We start from the raw sequence: 16,124 nt of genomic DNA, 5'->3' as shown, positions 1-16,124 counted from the left end.
GCAAATGCCCTGCCCATCAACAGCCTTGTCCTTGTGCTGCCTAGAAAGACAACCAGTCAGCTGACTGCCCCCAGGCGCCAAGAGGCAGGGGTACATCAAGCTAAGACCTCCAGCAAACCTAGGCTTGGCTACAGACATAGCAGGGAACCCAGAACTCATCAGGGAAGTGATCCGTTTCTTTCCTTCTGGATACCAGAGCCATTGACTCAGTCCTGGGAGTTTTAGGATGTCACTCCTCCTTTCTATTGTTGGGAACAGAGGACAGCCTTACTTACCTCACCAGATTTAATTGTACTTTCAGAGTTACTTAATGAGAAAGATTTCCAACTAAGATAAGAGCTCACTGTCTCACTTTAAAGTTACCGCCTGTGTTTCTCATGTGCATACAGACAGGGCCATGATCTTTGCCTTGTCCCTAATTCAAAAGAATAAGTTCTCTTGCACTCTCAAGCTCCAGAGGACACCAGCATCCACTGCCTTGTCACCAATTCCAGAGGAATAAGGTACCATCCCTTTCTTTCCCAACTAGGGCCACACAGGGCCGGAGACAAAAGGGACCATCAAAATATCCAGGCAGTAAGGATATAACAGTCTATCACTGTTCAATACTCAGCAACTGATCACCTGTGTATCCCAAATGCTAAACTAACAAAACAAACAGGTGCCTTAAATAAACCACCTGGAATAAGGCTTGTCTCAGGTAAAAATTAAGCAGAGTACTAAACATCACAGCCACCTTTTTAACATGTCTCCATCCAGACAGGCCAGATCTACCTCAGATAAATGTCAACTCCAAAAATAAAATAATAATGAGTCTTTTCTTTAAGCTTTTATGTCACCAGTGTCCTGTCAGACAGAAGGTTCCCAGCCACACCATGAAAGACAGACAGCTGCAGGACAAGGCATGACAGAACTTCATCCCAGGACCAGCCACACCATGAAGGATGGACACAGCTGCAGGACTTCATCCCAGGACTTCAGGAGCCAGCTTCCCTATTTCCCTTCAAGGACCAATCAACGCCCACCATTCAGCCTGAAGCAGTCTTTGAGAGAAACGGCGCCCCATACCCACTCATCCACATTTTTTTTTCTTTGTTTAAGAGAAAATAAGTCAGGAATAATAGGAAATTACAACATGACACGGTTGGGCTTTCCCGGCGGACTGCCTAGTTATTTCCGGTTCAAAATAGCCATTTCCAGGTCAGAACATCTCGCGTGGCTAGGACTCCGTGGCTTTACATGGTTGCGTAAAGCGCGCACAGCCATGTAATCTACGTGCATGTGTGGAGTAGCCACATGCAGTCCTGCACGCATGCGCAGCTCACTCTTTAAAAGCTGGCGCCATGTTGCACAGGTCTCTCTCCTCTCTTCTCACTCTCTCCTCTTCTTCTCTCCTCTTCTCTCCTCTCCTCTCTCTCTCCTCTTCTCTCCTCACTCACGTGTGTGCTTCACACAGGCCTGTCACATCTCTTCTATCCTATATTAATAAATAGCTCTTCTGTGGATTTATCGTGTTCGGGACATGTTCCTCGCGGGGTAAGAGTGCTGCTAAATAACTGACATGGACTGCTTGATCAACTGGACATGCAGGACTCATAGAAAGGTGACCATTGAACCTTGCTTGACAAAATGGTCCTTCAGGTTCCTGCTTCGCAGAGGAAACTGCCAGAAATTCTACATGACACTAAGAAAAGTGACCAAGAGACTCTAGCCCTGTGGGCTGAAGACAGTTACCCAACTTTACAAAGGAACATTAGGTGACTGTCCAGACTGCTAGCTCTCTGTCTACCCTGCGAGACTCCCTCCCGAAAGTTGCTTACATCCTTCTCCCAGTTCTCAGGAAATAATATATCCTTCTGTGGTCTTTGATGTGGTTGAAGACTAGTTATAATTTCCTCAATTATGATAAAAGATAAGTTAGATATAAAACCTTAGACTCACAAATAGGATAGATAGAATATTTTGTTTAATTTTGCCAAAACAAATAGACTAGATATTGTAACTATAATTCTTGCTTGATAATTGTTTTGTTACATGTAATTTTACTATGTAAAAGTTAAAACCTTCCTTTAAAAAAAAAGGGGGGGGGAAGTGCTGTGGATATCACTCTGTATAAATAAAATGCTGTTTGGCCAGTGGCCAGGCAGGAAGTATAGGCGGGACAAGAGAGAAGAGAATTGTGGGAAGCAGAAGGCTGGAGTGAGACACTGCCAGCCGCCACCATGAGAAGCAACATGTAAAAACACCGGTAAGCCACAAGCCACGTGGCAAAGTATAGATTAATAGAAATGGATTAATTTAAGATAAAAGAAGTAGATAACAAGAAGCCTGTCACGGCCATACAGTTTGTAAGCAATGTAAGTTTCTGTGTTTACTTGGTTAGGTCTAAGCGTCTATGTGCCTGTCGGGTGAGAGATCTGTCCTGACTGTGGGACAGGCAGGAAAACTCTAACTACAGACATTTCTGTCTATTACACATAAGTTAAATAAAATATGATAAAGTGGGGAGAAAATTAATGAGAAAGATGAAGATTTCAAAAAAACAAGTAGACTTTTATAAAACAGACCAACTACAATTTAAAATTCATGTGGAGGGGCTGGAGAGATGGCTCAAAGGTTAAGAACATTGGCTGCTCTTCCAGAGGTCCTGAGTTCAGTTCCTAGCAACCACATGGTGGCTCACAACCATCTGTAATGAGATTTGGTGCCCTCTTCAGCAAGTAGGCATACATGCCAGAACACTGTATACATAATAAATAAATCTTAAAAATAAATATAAATAAAATAAAACTCATTTGGGCAGATTTAACAATACAGTAGACAGAGCAGAGAAACAATGATTATAGATGAAAACAAATCATCAAAATTTAAACAGAGAAAAGCTTTTTTAAAAATGAGTATACAAGATGTATGGGACATTATTAAATGAATGGCCTACCATAATCAAAAAAGGGCATGAGAAGGGGGCAATATGGGGCTGAAGCAATATTTAAAAAGATAACAGGGGCTGGAAAAAATGGCTCAGTGGTTAAGAGCATGTACCACTCTAACAGAGGAACCAAGTTTGATTCCTAGCACCCATATCATGGTTCACAACTACCTGTAACTCCAATTCCAAGGGATCTGACAGTGTCTTCTGGCCTCCTAGGGCACCAGGCATAGACTTGCATGCAGGCAAAACACCCATACACACAAAATAAAATAAAAAGATAGTTTAATAGGGGTTGGAAAGATGGCTCAGAGGTTAAGAGCATTGGCTGCTCTTCCAAAAGACCCGGATTCAATTCCCAGACCCACATGGTAGCTCACAACTGTCTGTAACCCCAGTTCTAAGGGATCCAACACCCTCACACAGACATACATACAGGCAAAACACCATTGCACATAAAATAAAAATAAATAAATGTTAAAAAGAAAACAAGTATTTATATATTAAGGAAACAGCTTTAAAATTTTTTCTTCCATTTATGTATTTAGTGTGTGGAAGTGCGTACACACAGGTGTCATGGAACACCAGTGAAAGCCAAAGGACAATTTGAGGGAGTTGGTTCTCTCCTACCATATGGGAGCTGGGGACCACATTCATCCTTCAATGTGGAGCACATGCCTTTACCCACAAAGCCATCCTGCCAGCCCTGGCATGAATTCTTTAGTATATTCAATTAATTCATTCTAAAGTACAGTTTTTATTATTTAGTCATAACAAATTTTGGGTTTGTTTCATTTAGGTTCTCATATTCAGGCACACTACACAGCTGAAAATGATCCTAAACTCCATCCTCCTGCCTCCAACCCCTAAAGTATGGGGATTACAGGTTGGAGTTACCCAACCTACTCTCAGACATATGCCATTTTAGTTTATATGTTGTTTTTTTTCTGCTTTGTTTGTGGCTCTGAGCAATTGTTCTACCACTGAGTTATATTTCCAGTCTTAATTTACATAATTTTGGTTCTTCATAAAAACTGAGCCAGGAATGGGGATATACACCTGCATCCCAACCCTCTGGAGGTAGAGGCAGCAAGTTCACAAATTCAAGGTTAGTCTGGGTTATATATGATATGTCTGTATCTCAAATAAACAAATAGACAGACAGACAGACAGATGATAGATAAATGAGAAGAATAATGCAACAGCTGAGACCCTGCTAGTACAAAATTCCATCTATCTTCACTTCCTTCGCATTTGTAGTTTTCCACAAATAGCTATAATAGCTAGCTGATCTCGAGATGATTCTTTCACGGCCCTCAAAGTCAAGTCTTTTCTCTGACACTTAGTATTGTTTCCCTTTCCTGATGTCACTTTCCTATTTATTTATATTTATTCATTCATTCATTCATTCTTTCAAGATAGGGTTTATCAGGGTATAACAGCACTGGCTGTCCTGGAACTTGCTTTGTAGACCAGACTGTCCTTGAACTTACAGAGATCTGCCTGCTTCTGCTGGGATTAAAGGTGTGCACTGCCATGTCCAGTGAATTTGCTTTCTATATAGTAATAAATACCAAAAAAAGAAAGGGAGGCTAGTAATATAGCTTAGTTGGTAGAATTCATGCTCAGCATGTATGAAGGCCTGGGTTCAATCCCTAGCACCAACATAGTCCAGCACATAAACAGGACATAGTGGCTCACACCTATAATCCTAGAACTCGGGAGGTAGAAGCAGGACATCAGAAGTTCAGTGTCATCCTCAGCTACACAGTGAATTCAAGGCCAGACTTAACTGAACGATAACCTATCTAAAAAAAAAAAAAAAAAAAGAAAGAAAAAGAAGAAGAAAAGTGGCAGATTAGGAAAATGATTACCCGTTATCAAAGTACAAAAGATAATGGAATAAATTTGCCTAAACTTAATAAACTGATACAAGAAAAAAATTCTTCAAAATGATTAAGAAAACTAATTGGTAAGGCAGAGGTTAAGGGTGGGAGTTATGGATAAATTAAATGAACAAAGAGTAAGGTAAATCACAGTAAGAATCATATGTAATTTATTAGGGACTAAGGTCAGTGGATAGAGAAAAATGAGTTCAAAAAGTGAAGAACATCAGTCTTTATTAACAGCTTGGTATGGAAATACCTGATTCATCCCATTAGCCTCACTGCTGTGATCTACATCTTGGGATTGGGGCAAACAGACCTGACTTACAAACCAGCCTCTTGCTGCTAACTCATTAACTACTCTAGTCTGTTCCATGCCACAAGTCAGAATACTATCATCAAGGTATTACACTGAAATCTGGTACACGGTATAAAATCCCAATAGTGCCGGGCAGTGGTGGCACATGTCTTTAATCCCAGCACTCGGGAGGCAGAGCCAGGCGGATCTCTGTGAGTTTGAGGCTATTCTGGGCTACCAAGTGAGTTCCAGGAAAGGCGCAAAGCTACAAAGGGAAACCCTGTCTCAAAAACAAAAAACAAAACAAAACAAAAAAATCCCAATAGTATATTCAGTAACTGGATTTTGGAATTCTCATTTGGAAACCCTCATACCTTCAATGTCATTATCAGAACTTGTTTCACTGAAGCTTTTCCACCGTTCTTTGGCTCTTGAAAGAAAGATTTCATAAAGTTCTGGGGAAAAAAAACAAAAATTCATAAGTAAAAAAAAGAATAAATTCACATTTTAATTTTCACTATAAGCAGGTTATCAAAAATGTGGTAAACTAAAGCAAACTGGTTTTATCAGAACTTTTCATTACATGACATAGGAGAAGGGTCATCCTGGGAGCTAGTGCAAGTACAGGAAGGCGGGAGGCTCCTGTTCAACAGCGGAACTGGCCGAGAGCAGCCAAAACTTGGGGAGTCAGACCAGACTGCATTTCAGCTCTGCCAGTTACTACCTCCTGGACTTCAAGAAACTTACTTAACTACTCTGGAACTTGATCTTTGCAACTGTAAATTGGAGAAAATAATACCCACTCATGACGTTACCAATGATTAAACAAATCATTTTCTGTAAGTGCTGGTATCTTTTTCTCTTTGTTTGTTTGGATTTTTGTTGTCATGGTGGTTGTTTATATTTTGTTTTGTTTTGTTTTCTGAGACAAAGTTTCACTGTATCTCTGGCTGTCCTGGATCTCACTCTGTAGACCAAGCAGGCCTTAAACTCAGAGATCCGCCTGCCCCTGTCTCCTAAGTGCTGGGATTAAAGGTGTGCGCCACCATCAACCTGGCATCTTCTGGATTTTGCTTGTTTGTTTTTTGAAACAGGTTCTCACAAGGTGGCCCTGGCTATCCTAGAACTTGCTTTGTAGATCAGGCTTGCCTCAAATACACAGAGGTCTGCCTGTCTCTGCCGCCCATGTGCAGGGATTAAAGGCATGGACTAAAAAAAATATTTATTTTTAAATGTAAAACACAAAAATGGTTTCTGAAAAACACAAATTGTACAACACAGCATGGAATAAAAATGAATTTCCTTCTCTGGATGTAACTACTATGGTTAGTAAGGCTCTTACGAGTTCTTCCAAACATGAAGATGTGCACATTTGATTTTTATATATCCTCAGTTTTAAAAATTCAGGGACTGGGGCAGGAGAGATGGCTCAGTGGATAAGAGCATTAGCTGTTTTGTTCTTTCAGAGGTCCTAAGTTCAATTCCCAGCACCCACATGGTAGTTCACAACCATCCATAATGAGATCTGGCATACATGCAGACAGAACACTGTATACATAATTGTAGCTGGAGTATAATTGTGTCCACCCGGCTCCTGCAGCCACTCAGACCCAAGTAAAAACACAAAGACTTATATTACTTATAAACTGTATGGCCGTGAAAAATTAAATAAATCTTAAAAAAATAAAGTAAAGTAAAAATAAAAACATAGGGGCTGGAGAGATGGCTCAGCAGTAAGAGCATTTAGCACTCCCACATAGTTCTCAAGTTCAGCTCCCCATACCCATGTCAGGCAACTCACAATGACATGCAACTACAGCTCCAGGGGATCCTACACCTCTGGCCTCCATGGGCACCTGCACTCACATGCACACACCCACACATAGGCACATACACATAATTAAAAGCAATAAAAGGAATCTTTAAAATAAGTTATGATATACTATATGTATCTATCTCATTTTACCTTGTTCCCTTAGAGGTTATACATTAGTAGACATGATTATTGTTTGATTTTTTTTTTTTTTTTTCAGTGCTGAGGACTTAACTCAAGGCCAGGACTCTACCACTGAGTTAAATCTCCAGCCCTTTTTGTTTCTTTTTAACAATATTCCAATGTATGACAACTATACTATACTATAACAAGTATTCTTATATTGTCAAGACTCAGACTCAGATCTTACAAAGTAACTGACTATATATATATTTCAAACATACTTTACAATTCTATTTCCTTTTCTATTTACTTATCATTACTACAAATTATTTGAAAATAAAATACAAAGAAATAAAAAGTTCAAACTTATGTCCAAATCTATGCATGATTTGTAGACGAGGTAATTGCAATTTAAAATTTTATGTATATAATTGCTGAGGTTGTCAATTAACAATTGCATATATTTTTTTTAATTTCAAAATGTTTTCATGTCAGTTTCCTTCTTTATCCAAGTTTTAAGCTGTCTTGGAAAAAGAAAGGGCTCCAGCTGACAAATCATTCACATTAGGAAACCACAAAATTGATCTAGTAAAAAAAAACATGGTAACAAATTTTAAAAAATCCAAAGGGTAACTTTTCCAAGAAGATTTATAATCAATGTCCCCAGTAAAAAGACCTTTGTCTCAGTTTCATGTTGAATCCAAAAAGGGAAAGGCAGAAGCAGGCTTAAAGACAGGACAAGGATAGTGCCTTATCCTTGAATGGAGAATACTCATTTCAGGGTTTTAGTCCCAGATTTTGGAGAAATGATGATATATAGACATTCAAGAAAGAACACTTTCACAAATACTCAAACTATAACTAGCCAAAACAATTTTTTGGTATAGCTAATGATCTTATCTCTGTTTTACAAATGGAAAAAAAAAAGAAAAAAAAAAGCTAGACTTTTAGATAGTAAGCAGTTTGCCCAAGGTCACAGTCTAATGCATGGTGGAACCAGATGTAATCCTACCTGACTGACTTTACAGCCCATACTCTTAGCTAATATTCTCTAGTTATAAATTTCACAATTAAAACAAATACAAATAAGGGGTCACTTATTAGAAAGCAAAGTTATACAAAAGAAGCTCACTGCACTCAAGATTGAGCTTTCTTTCCATCACCAATGGAAAGGAAGAGAAATCAGTTCCCTATTTCATTCTTCAATACACAGTTGTTTAGTTAAAAAAACAAAAACAAAAAAACCCCCCAAAAAAACCCCTAAAATTAAAGTGAAAATAAATGACTTAGTGATATTACGGACCTTTACACATGTCAACTTTGAGCCTTTTGCTTTTATTAACATATAACTTTATCACCTATCTAGATAACATTTTAATATCTAATTTATCGAGCAAGCTACCACTTCATATCTAAAGCCAAATTTATCAGCAACAAAAAGTTGAAAATTAAAAAAAAAAATTTCAAATAATCACCAAGTCAGTGTTTTTTATTTCCCCCCCCTTTTGTTTTGTTTGTTGGTTTTTTTGGAGACAGGGTTCTTCTGTGTAGTTTTGGTGCCTGTCCTGGAGCTCGCAGACCAGGCTGGCCTCAAAATCATAGAGCTCCATCTGGCTCTGCCTTCTGAGTGCTAGGATTAAAATCCTGCACCACCACCCCGCCAGTCAGTGTTTTTTAAATCTAAGAAAATCATTCCTTTTTAACTTGTCTCACAGAAAGCACAAAAAAACCTATATTAAGTCATATAAAGTCTAACATATTCTAAGGTAAATATTAAAACCTAAGATTCTACCCTAAACTCTTTTGGGAGGTGGCACCGTGTTTGAACTCAGGACTTTGCATCTGGCAGTCAAGTGCTCTATCACTAAACTATATAATATCCCACCAGCCTCCCCCACCCTTTTCAGTACAGGAGGGAATGAACCTACAACCTTGGGCAATGGTAAGTAAGCCCTCTACCACACAGCCTAGTCTGCTGTATTGGGATTTTTTCTGTTTGTTGTTGTTATTTTGGTTTTTTGATGTTAATACTGCTTTGAGACAGGGTCTCACTATGTAGACCAGGCGACCTGGAACTCACTATGTAAACCACGCTGACCCTGAACTCATAAAGATCTGCCTGCCTCTACCTTCTAAATACTGGGATTAAAGGCATACACCACCATGCCTAGCTTCTATTGTATAGATCCTGAAACTGGGTCTAAGTTTCCCAGGCTGGTCTCAAACTCACTCTGTAACCTCTATTCCAATCATTCTGCCTCAACCCCCCTAGTTCAAATTATAGGCCTGGGCCACTATGCCAAGCCCATTAAACTTTTTTTTTTTTTTTAAATGAGTCCATTATTTGGATGGAACAGAGTATGTGTGAAGGTTAGAGGACAACTTGTGGGACCTGGTTTTCTCCATGTGGGACCTGGGCATCAACACCATCAGGCTTTGTGGAAAGCACCTCCACAAGATGAGCCATCTCACCCAGCCCTCTAAAAGTTGTTTGTTTGTTTTATATGTATGGATACTGGGTGTTTTGTCTGTACATGTGTATATGCACTTAGTGTGTGCAGTGCTTGTAGAGGGCAGAAGCAGGCATCAGATGCTCTGGAGCTGGAATTAAACTGTTGTTAGCTGCCATTTGAATGGTGGGTACCAAACCTAGGCCCTCTGCAAGACAAATGTTCTTAATTGCTAAGCCATCTCTCCAACACACCCTCCCTCCTTTTTTGGTTTTTTGAGACAGGGTTTCTCTATGTACCCCTATCTGTCCTGGAACTCGATCTGTAGACCAGGATGGCCTCAGATTCCCCTGCCTGTGCCTCCTGAGTGCTGGGATTAAAGGCATGCACCACCACAGGCTGGAAAGTTTTCGGTTTTTAAAAGTTGAAAGAATAGGGGCTGGAGAGATGGCTCAGGGGTTAAGAGCACTGTCTGCTCTTCCAGAGGTCCCGAGTTCAATTCCCAGCAACCACATGGTGGCTAACAACCATCTGTAATGAGATCTGGCACCCTCTTCTGTATACATAATAAATAAATCTTTTAAAAAAAGTTGAAAGAACATGCTGTGTGACTCCCTAGAGAAGCCTACACCTACGTTCTTGAGTATGTCTTCCTTTCTTTCTTAGTGCTTAATCTGCATTGAAATGTCTTAATAAACTCCAATCCTACTTTTTAAATGTTCATTACTTGGTACTTGTAAAAATTTTAAAAAATAAAAAATTTTCTTTGAGACAGGGTCTCACTATGTGGTACCTGGCTAGCCTGAAACTTACTACATAGACTAAGCTCATCTCAAACTCAAAGATCCCTCTGCTTCTGCCTCTGGTGAAAACTCAACTTTTAAAAATCAAGTAACTGTAATGTCTACAGTTGATACCACTTTAATGATTAAAAATGAGCATTTGACCAGGTGGTGGTAGCACACTCCTTTAATCCCAGCACTGAGGAGGCAGAGCCAGGCAGATCTTTGTGAATTCAAGGTCAGTCTGGTCAACAGAGCTAGTACCAGGACAGCCAGGACTGCACAGTGAAACTCTGTCTCAAAAAACAAACAAACAAAAAACAAATAAAAGACAAGCATGTGGATTTTTATGATTTTATTCAATTTAATGTTAATGTCAATTACAGCAAAGAACTTTTGAACCCAATTCTATGCATTTCCTATTAGTAGATTCTTAGAACTGAAATAAACAGATGAATGATTTCTTTTTTAGTTAAAATGTACTTATTGTTATGGGGGCAACATGTGTCCAGGGCATGTGTGGAGGCCGGAGGGGACAGCTGTGTGGAGTGGGTTCTTCTCCCACCTCCCATGGGCCCGGGGTCAATGCAAGTCGTCAGGCTTTCACTGCAGGTGCTCTGACTGGAGCTACCGTAGCAGCCCGAGAAGGTTCATTTTTGTCGATACTTTGGAAATATTTCTAAGTTATTCTCAGTCATACCCTATTTCACTTCACTTTAACATCTTAGACTCTAAGAATAAGCCAAGAGCTATGACACTGCTCTAGCTTGTGTGTTGATTGGGCCAGCACAGTGAAAATCATTAAGCACATTATATAGTAGAGCCGAGCTATACTGACAGTGAGATCAAGAATAGTCTGGGTGAAAAACACTTAAATTTTATATTATTGCTTATATTTTTTTCAATAAATAGTAAAGGTGTACTTAAAAAATAACAGTAACAATATATTCTCTTTTACTGCCCCCCCCCCCTTTTTGAGAAAATGTTTCATGTCGTCCAAGCTGGTCTTGAACTCATTAAGTAGCTGAGGATGACCTTGAGTTTATGGTCCTACTGTCTCCAGCTCCTGAGCGCTGGGATTACAGGTATGACTGGTTGATGCAGTGCTGAGGACCCAGACCAGAGCCACATTCATGCTAGGTAAGCACTTTACAGAGTTACACCCTCAGCCAAACCATGTATTACTTCTACTATTAAGACATCAAAGTCTACTGCGGTATTATAGATAACTGTCTAACTATCCAGTATTAACACTATCACTCAGGCTGATTGGCACCTATTTTGTTAAAAAAAATTTTTGGAGTCAATCTCATGTAGCCCTTCAGCTATGTAGCACAGAAAGACCTTGAATTTCTGATCCTCCTGTTTCTATGTCTCCTGTGCTGAGATTACAGTGGTAGGATTACAGGCATGTGTCATGCCTACTTTTTTAAAAAAAAATATTGTATTTGGTACTATCCTGATTCTACTTTAACTTTTTATTTGGCTCATCAAAACTACTCTAGTATTTTAATACTCATCGAGGTTATAAGAGACTTAAGGCAATTCCCTGAAAGTCTCTTTTTTCCTAAACTTTATCATCATCATCATTATAATTACCATTATCATTATTATTAGGTTTTCTGATACAGGTTCTATAGACATTGTAGCCTAGTCTGCCCTACAACTCACTATGCAGCCCCAGCTAGCCTCAAAACTGCAGCAAAGCTGCCTCAGCCTCCCAGGTGCTAGGATTACAGACTGAGCTATCAAGCCTGGCTAAGCTTTAAAAAAAAAAAAATCTAAACAACGTAACACAACCCAAATTGCTTAGTGAACCCATTACTTTGTTAACTTAAAAAATTAAGGAAAAAAAATCCCAAACTCTAAATAAAAAGACTAGTTTGGATAGACATTCAGCAGGGAAAAAAAAAATCAAAGTAAGTTCCCTCAGTACACTGTTTATTGTCTGAACACAGAGGGAGTCCATCCATCCAGGCGCTAGACTAGCATCTCCTGTTAGTACTTACTCTTCACTGCACAGAATCTCTCAAGCTTTAAATCATCTACATTTGTAGTATTTGGATGCCAAAAAAACCTACTGTGATAGCTGTAAACTAAAGGGAAAAGCTCATAAATCTTACGTATATAATGATATATAAAAACTCATTAACTATTACAAAATTTGGGAGGGCATGAGGCATGCTCTGAAAAGTGACATATATGGTAGTGTCGTTTAATAGCAACTCTACTACTATGATTTATGAAACTCTGGAGATGATCATTTGTATGTGTGGGAATAACTGAATATAGAATACAAACCAGGAGTGATATTTAGTTCATTTCCTACAGCTAGACTCCAAACTTTCCCACGAACACTAGGGGGCAATCCCTGCCACCACAATTCTCGAACTCTTCTTGTACTACGCCTAGAATTAAAGGAGGAGAAAAAAGGAAAGAGTTACTTTTATGCCAAAAATACTAGTTGCATGATGGTTTACCCACGGCCAAGTGATCAGATGGTTTTTACGAATTTAAAGTGTTAAGCATGTGATGCATTCTTTCCTTTAAGTTCATGCCTATGGACTATGAAAACCCTCTAAGATGGACTAAGGGAAATGAAAGGGAATGGCCTCTGACAGTGTCACTTATACTAAAGATAGAATCAGAAAATACAAACCATATGGAAAATTATTCAAAACCAAAAGGACATAAAGTGTACTGCCAATTTAATAACAAAACTAAAATCACAAAGATGGGTAAGGTCTGGTTAAAGCCCTTGACTTTAAGGAACAGTCATTCACTGAAAGAGTAGAGGCTTTGCCATCAGACCTGGATTCAAATCTAGTTCAACCATGCATTGTATAACCTTGAGCAAATCACTTAGCTTCTCCAACCTTGAGCTAGATAACTTTGAGTAAGATAAATGTAAGTAAAATATAAATGCCTTATAGAAGTACTAAGACTCAAATGTAATTACTTAACACAGACAACATAAGAGTTTCTTTATCTGCAGAGAATATATTCTAAACTCCAAAATCACAAATAGTATCAAACTAGAGATTATTTTTACATAAATATAACTACGTTAAATTTGAATTTATAGTTTGGACACAATAAGAAATGAACAATAGCTAACAATAAAAGGACATATTATAATAAATGTTATATAAATACTGCTTCTCTCTAACTCAAAATGGGGTACTTCTAGTTTTTCTACTTAAAGGAAGTATTTCACAGCTTCTCTCTGACAAATGTGATGGCCAGCATCCCTACTCTTACATAAGTGAAAGAAGAGTTACTAAACAGAAGCTCTGCAATATATAACAGTAGCTCAGGTAACTGAAATGTCACTGAGTGAGAAATGGGCAGGCCATGTACACCGCATGGACATGTTGCACAAAAGATAATTTATGGTCATGACAAAGTAGTGCAGAATAAAGTTCATTGTGCTTCTCAGAAGGGCACACAATTTAAAGCTTCTGAGTTTTAATTTCTAGAATTTTCTATTTATATTTAATTAGTTAGTTTTCCATTTTCAGACTACAAGCAACCGAAACTTCACAAAGTGAGAGTGTAGATAAATGGGACTACTGTGTCTGTCACATTCCCAATATTTAACAAATTGTCAATGTAGATCCTGCATACACTGCAGAAGGTATCCTTCAACCCTTCAGTCCAGAGGGAAGGTAAACATATGTAGAAATATTGCCAAAAAAGAAAAGACCAAAGGGGGCGGGGCAAGAGGAATGGTAGCCTCAGAATACTACAGGAATTTTACAGGGGAAAGATCATATTTCATGTATTTTCTTAGTTAAGAGAACAGCATTTAAAAATACCTTTTATTCTTCGTTCTTTTCTAATGTATCTATTTATTTATAGATACTATCTTTCTAGGTAGTTCTGGCTGGTCTGGAACTCACTCTATGACCCAGGCTGGCACTAAATTCTTGGCAATCCTCTTGTCTCAGCATCCAGATTGCTGGGATCACAGGCATGTACCATCATACTCAACTTTAGAAACATTTTTTAACATCTGATAAATGTACCTTATAATATTTTTTTCTATTTAGCGAGTTCTTCCAATAATGAATCTTTTACAATTAGTGTTATATTAGAATTAAGAAAAGTGGTAATTCAGAAGACTAAAAGTTTTTTGAGTCAGCTCATATTCCATGGGTTCCAGAGGACAGGTAAGATTTTGACAGTACAGAGGATGGTCAGTAAGAAAAGTATGCATTAGAGACAGGAGTTCATGAAGGAGTAGAGATAAACATGAGTTTCAGGTAATGGTTAATAGTAAAATTTAGCTACAGCATAAGATATATGCTGAGAAGTGGTAATATAGACTTGGAAAAGATGAACTCTTTGGAGAGACACTAAACTTTTGGAAAATCTGCTTACTTACATCACTTCCCAATTGGGCAGTATCTCATTGATCCAGATTACCATTGCACTTGCAATGCTTTCTTCCTGCTTAAATCGTTCTTTCATTATTCTTTTTCTTTTATGTGCTTCTTTAATTTCTGTTTTGAACAAGTAAGAATTATTTCAATACAAATGAGCTAGGTCAAAATCCCTTCCTTTGTACCTAAGTCTACAAAAAGGCTCCTTCAAGAACAATCTTCTAATAGTAGAGAGGAAGAAAAAGGGAGAAAAAAGAAGAAAAACAAAATCCTTGTCTAACATCATTTTAAAGTATCACTTATCTTACAAAAGTAATGGAGTAAAGGGCAAAAAGAATTTTTAAAAAATGACCAGTAAACTGCTGTTACTGCTTTCTGGTTCTTTTTGGTTTTGCTTTGTTTTCATTGAGACAAAATTCCACAAGGCTGCCTATGCTGTCTCTGGCTGTTCTACACCTTTCTTTGCCCTTCTCTTTTATAAAAGAGAAAATAGCCTTTAATTATTTTAAGATAGGGTCTCACGTAGCCCAGGCTGGCTTCAAACTTGTTATGAAGCTAGGATAACCCTGAACTACTGATATTCCTGCTTCTACCTCTCAAGTGCTGGGATTACAGGTGTGTGCCACCACTCCTGGTTTATGCAATTTTGAGGGTCTACCCAGGCAGACACTCTCCCAACTGATTTACATCCCCAGGGTATCCTAAGACAGGGTTTCTTCCTGGATAGCCTAGAATTCATTATGTATACTAGTTTGTCCTCACATGTACTACATCCTTCTAGCACAGCCTCCCTAGGCCTGCAAATACATGTCCTCACATGTACTACCACTATGCTGGTTATGCAACATATTTTTGTTTACTTAATCTACAAAATGAAATCTGTTTATAAAATAATTATATTAAAAAACTGCAAGCAACTAACTAAGAGCCATTTTCACAATGGATTTATTAATCTCAACATAAATATGACATTAAAAATAATTTTGCTAACGACACTATTACTATATAAACACCTTTTAGCATGGTGTTTTATTTTACTAATTAGGTTAAAATAAAAGTTTCTCAACAAACAAAACTAAAGCACCTCTAAATTTAGAGGTCACAATTTTGGAACAAAAGCTGCCTCAAATATAGAGATAAGTGGGCTATAAGTAAAAAGTTATAAAGCCGGACGATGGTGGCATATGCCTTTGATCCCAGCACTTGGGAGGCAGAGGCAGATGGATTTCTGTGATTTCAAGGCCAGCTTGGTCTACAGAGCAAGTCCCAGGACAGCTAGGGCTACACAGAGAAACCATGTCTCAAAAAGACAAACAAAGACATTAAAAGTTATATATAGATATAAAAAAAAAATTTAGAACCAGCAAGAACTTGTAGAAGATCAGCTAGCCAGAGTATTTTCAAATTGTGTTTTGTGAGTGCTCAGAAACTCTCTTGAGAGGCAAACGAGAAGCCATG

The 16,124-nt window shown here is 38.3% G+C and overlaps 1 protein-coding gene across 2 annotated transcripts in view; it reads right to left on the bottom strand.

Moving 5' to 3' along the window:
- Nucleotides 1-16,124, bottom strand: part of Tbc1d12 (TBC1 domain family member 12) — a 93,607-nt gene that overhangs the window by 19,539 nt on the left and 57,944 nt on the right. Inside the window, exons 5-7 of one of the 2 annotated variants that reach the window (XM_036168312.1) lie at nt 14,669-14,786; nt 12,583-12,689; nt 5,488-5,568 (exon numbers count right to left, since the gene is read on the bottom strand). In XM_036168312.1, coding sequence (XP_036024205.1) covers nt 5,488-5,568; nt 12,583-12,689; nt 14,669-14,786 — 306 coding nt within the window. The remainder of the gene's footprint in view (nt 1-5,487; nt 5,569-12,582; nt 12,690-14,668; nt 14,787-16,124) is intronic. The other variant, XM_036168321.1, reaches the window with a different exon arrangement.

The sequence above is a fragment of the Onychomys torridus genome, chromosome 1 (assembly GCF_903995425.1).
Source record: "Onychomys torridus chromosome 1, mOncTor1.1, whole genome shotgun sequence".
NCBI lineage: Eukaryota > Metazoa > Chordata > Mammalia > Rodentia > Cricetidae > Onychomys > Onychomys torridus.
This window is presented reverse-complemented; position numbering and strand designations above follow the sequence as displayed.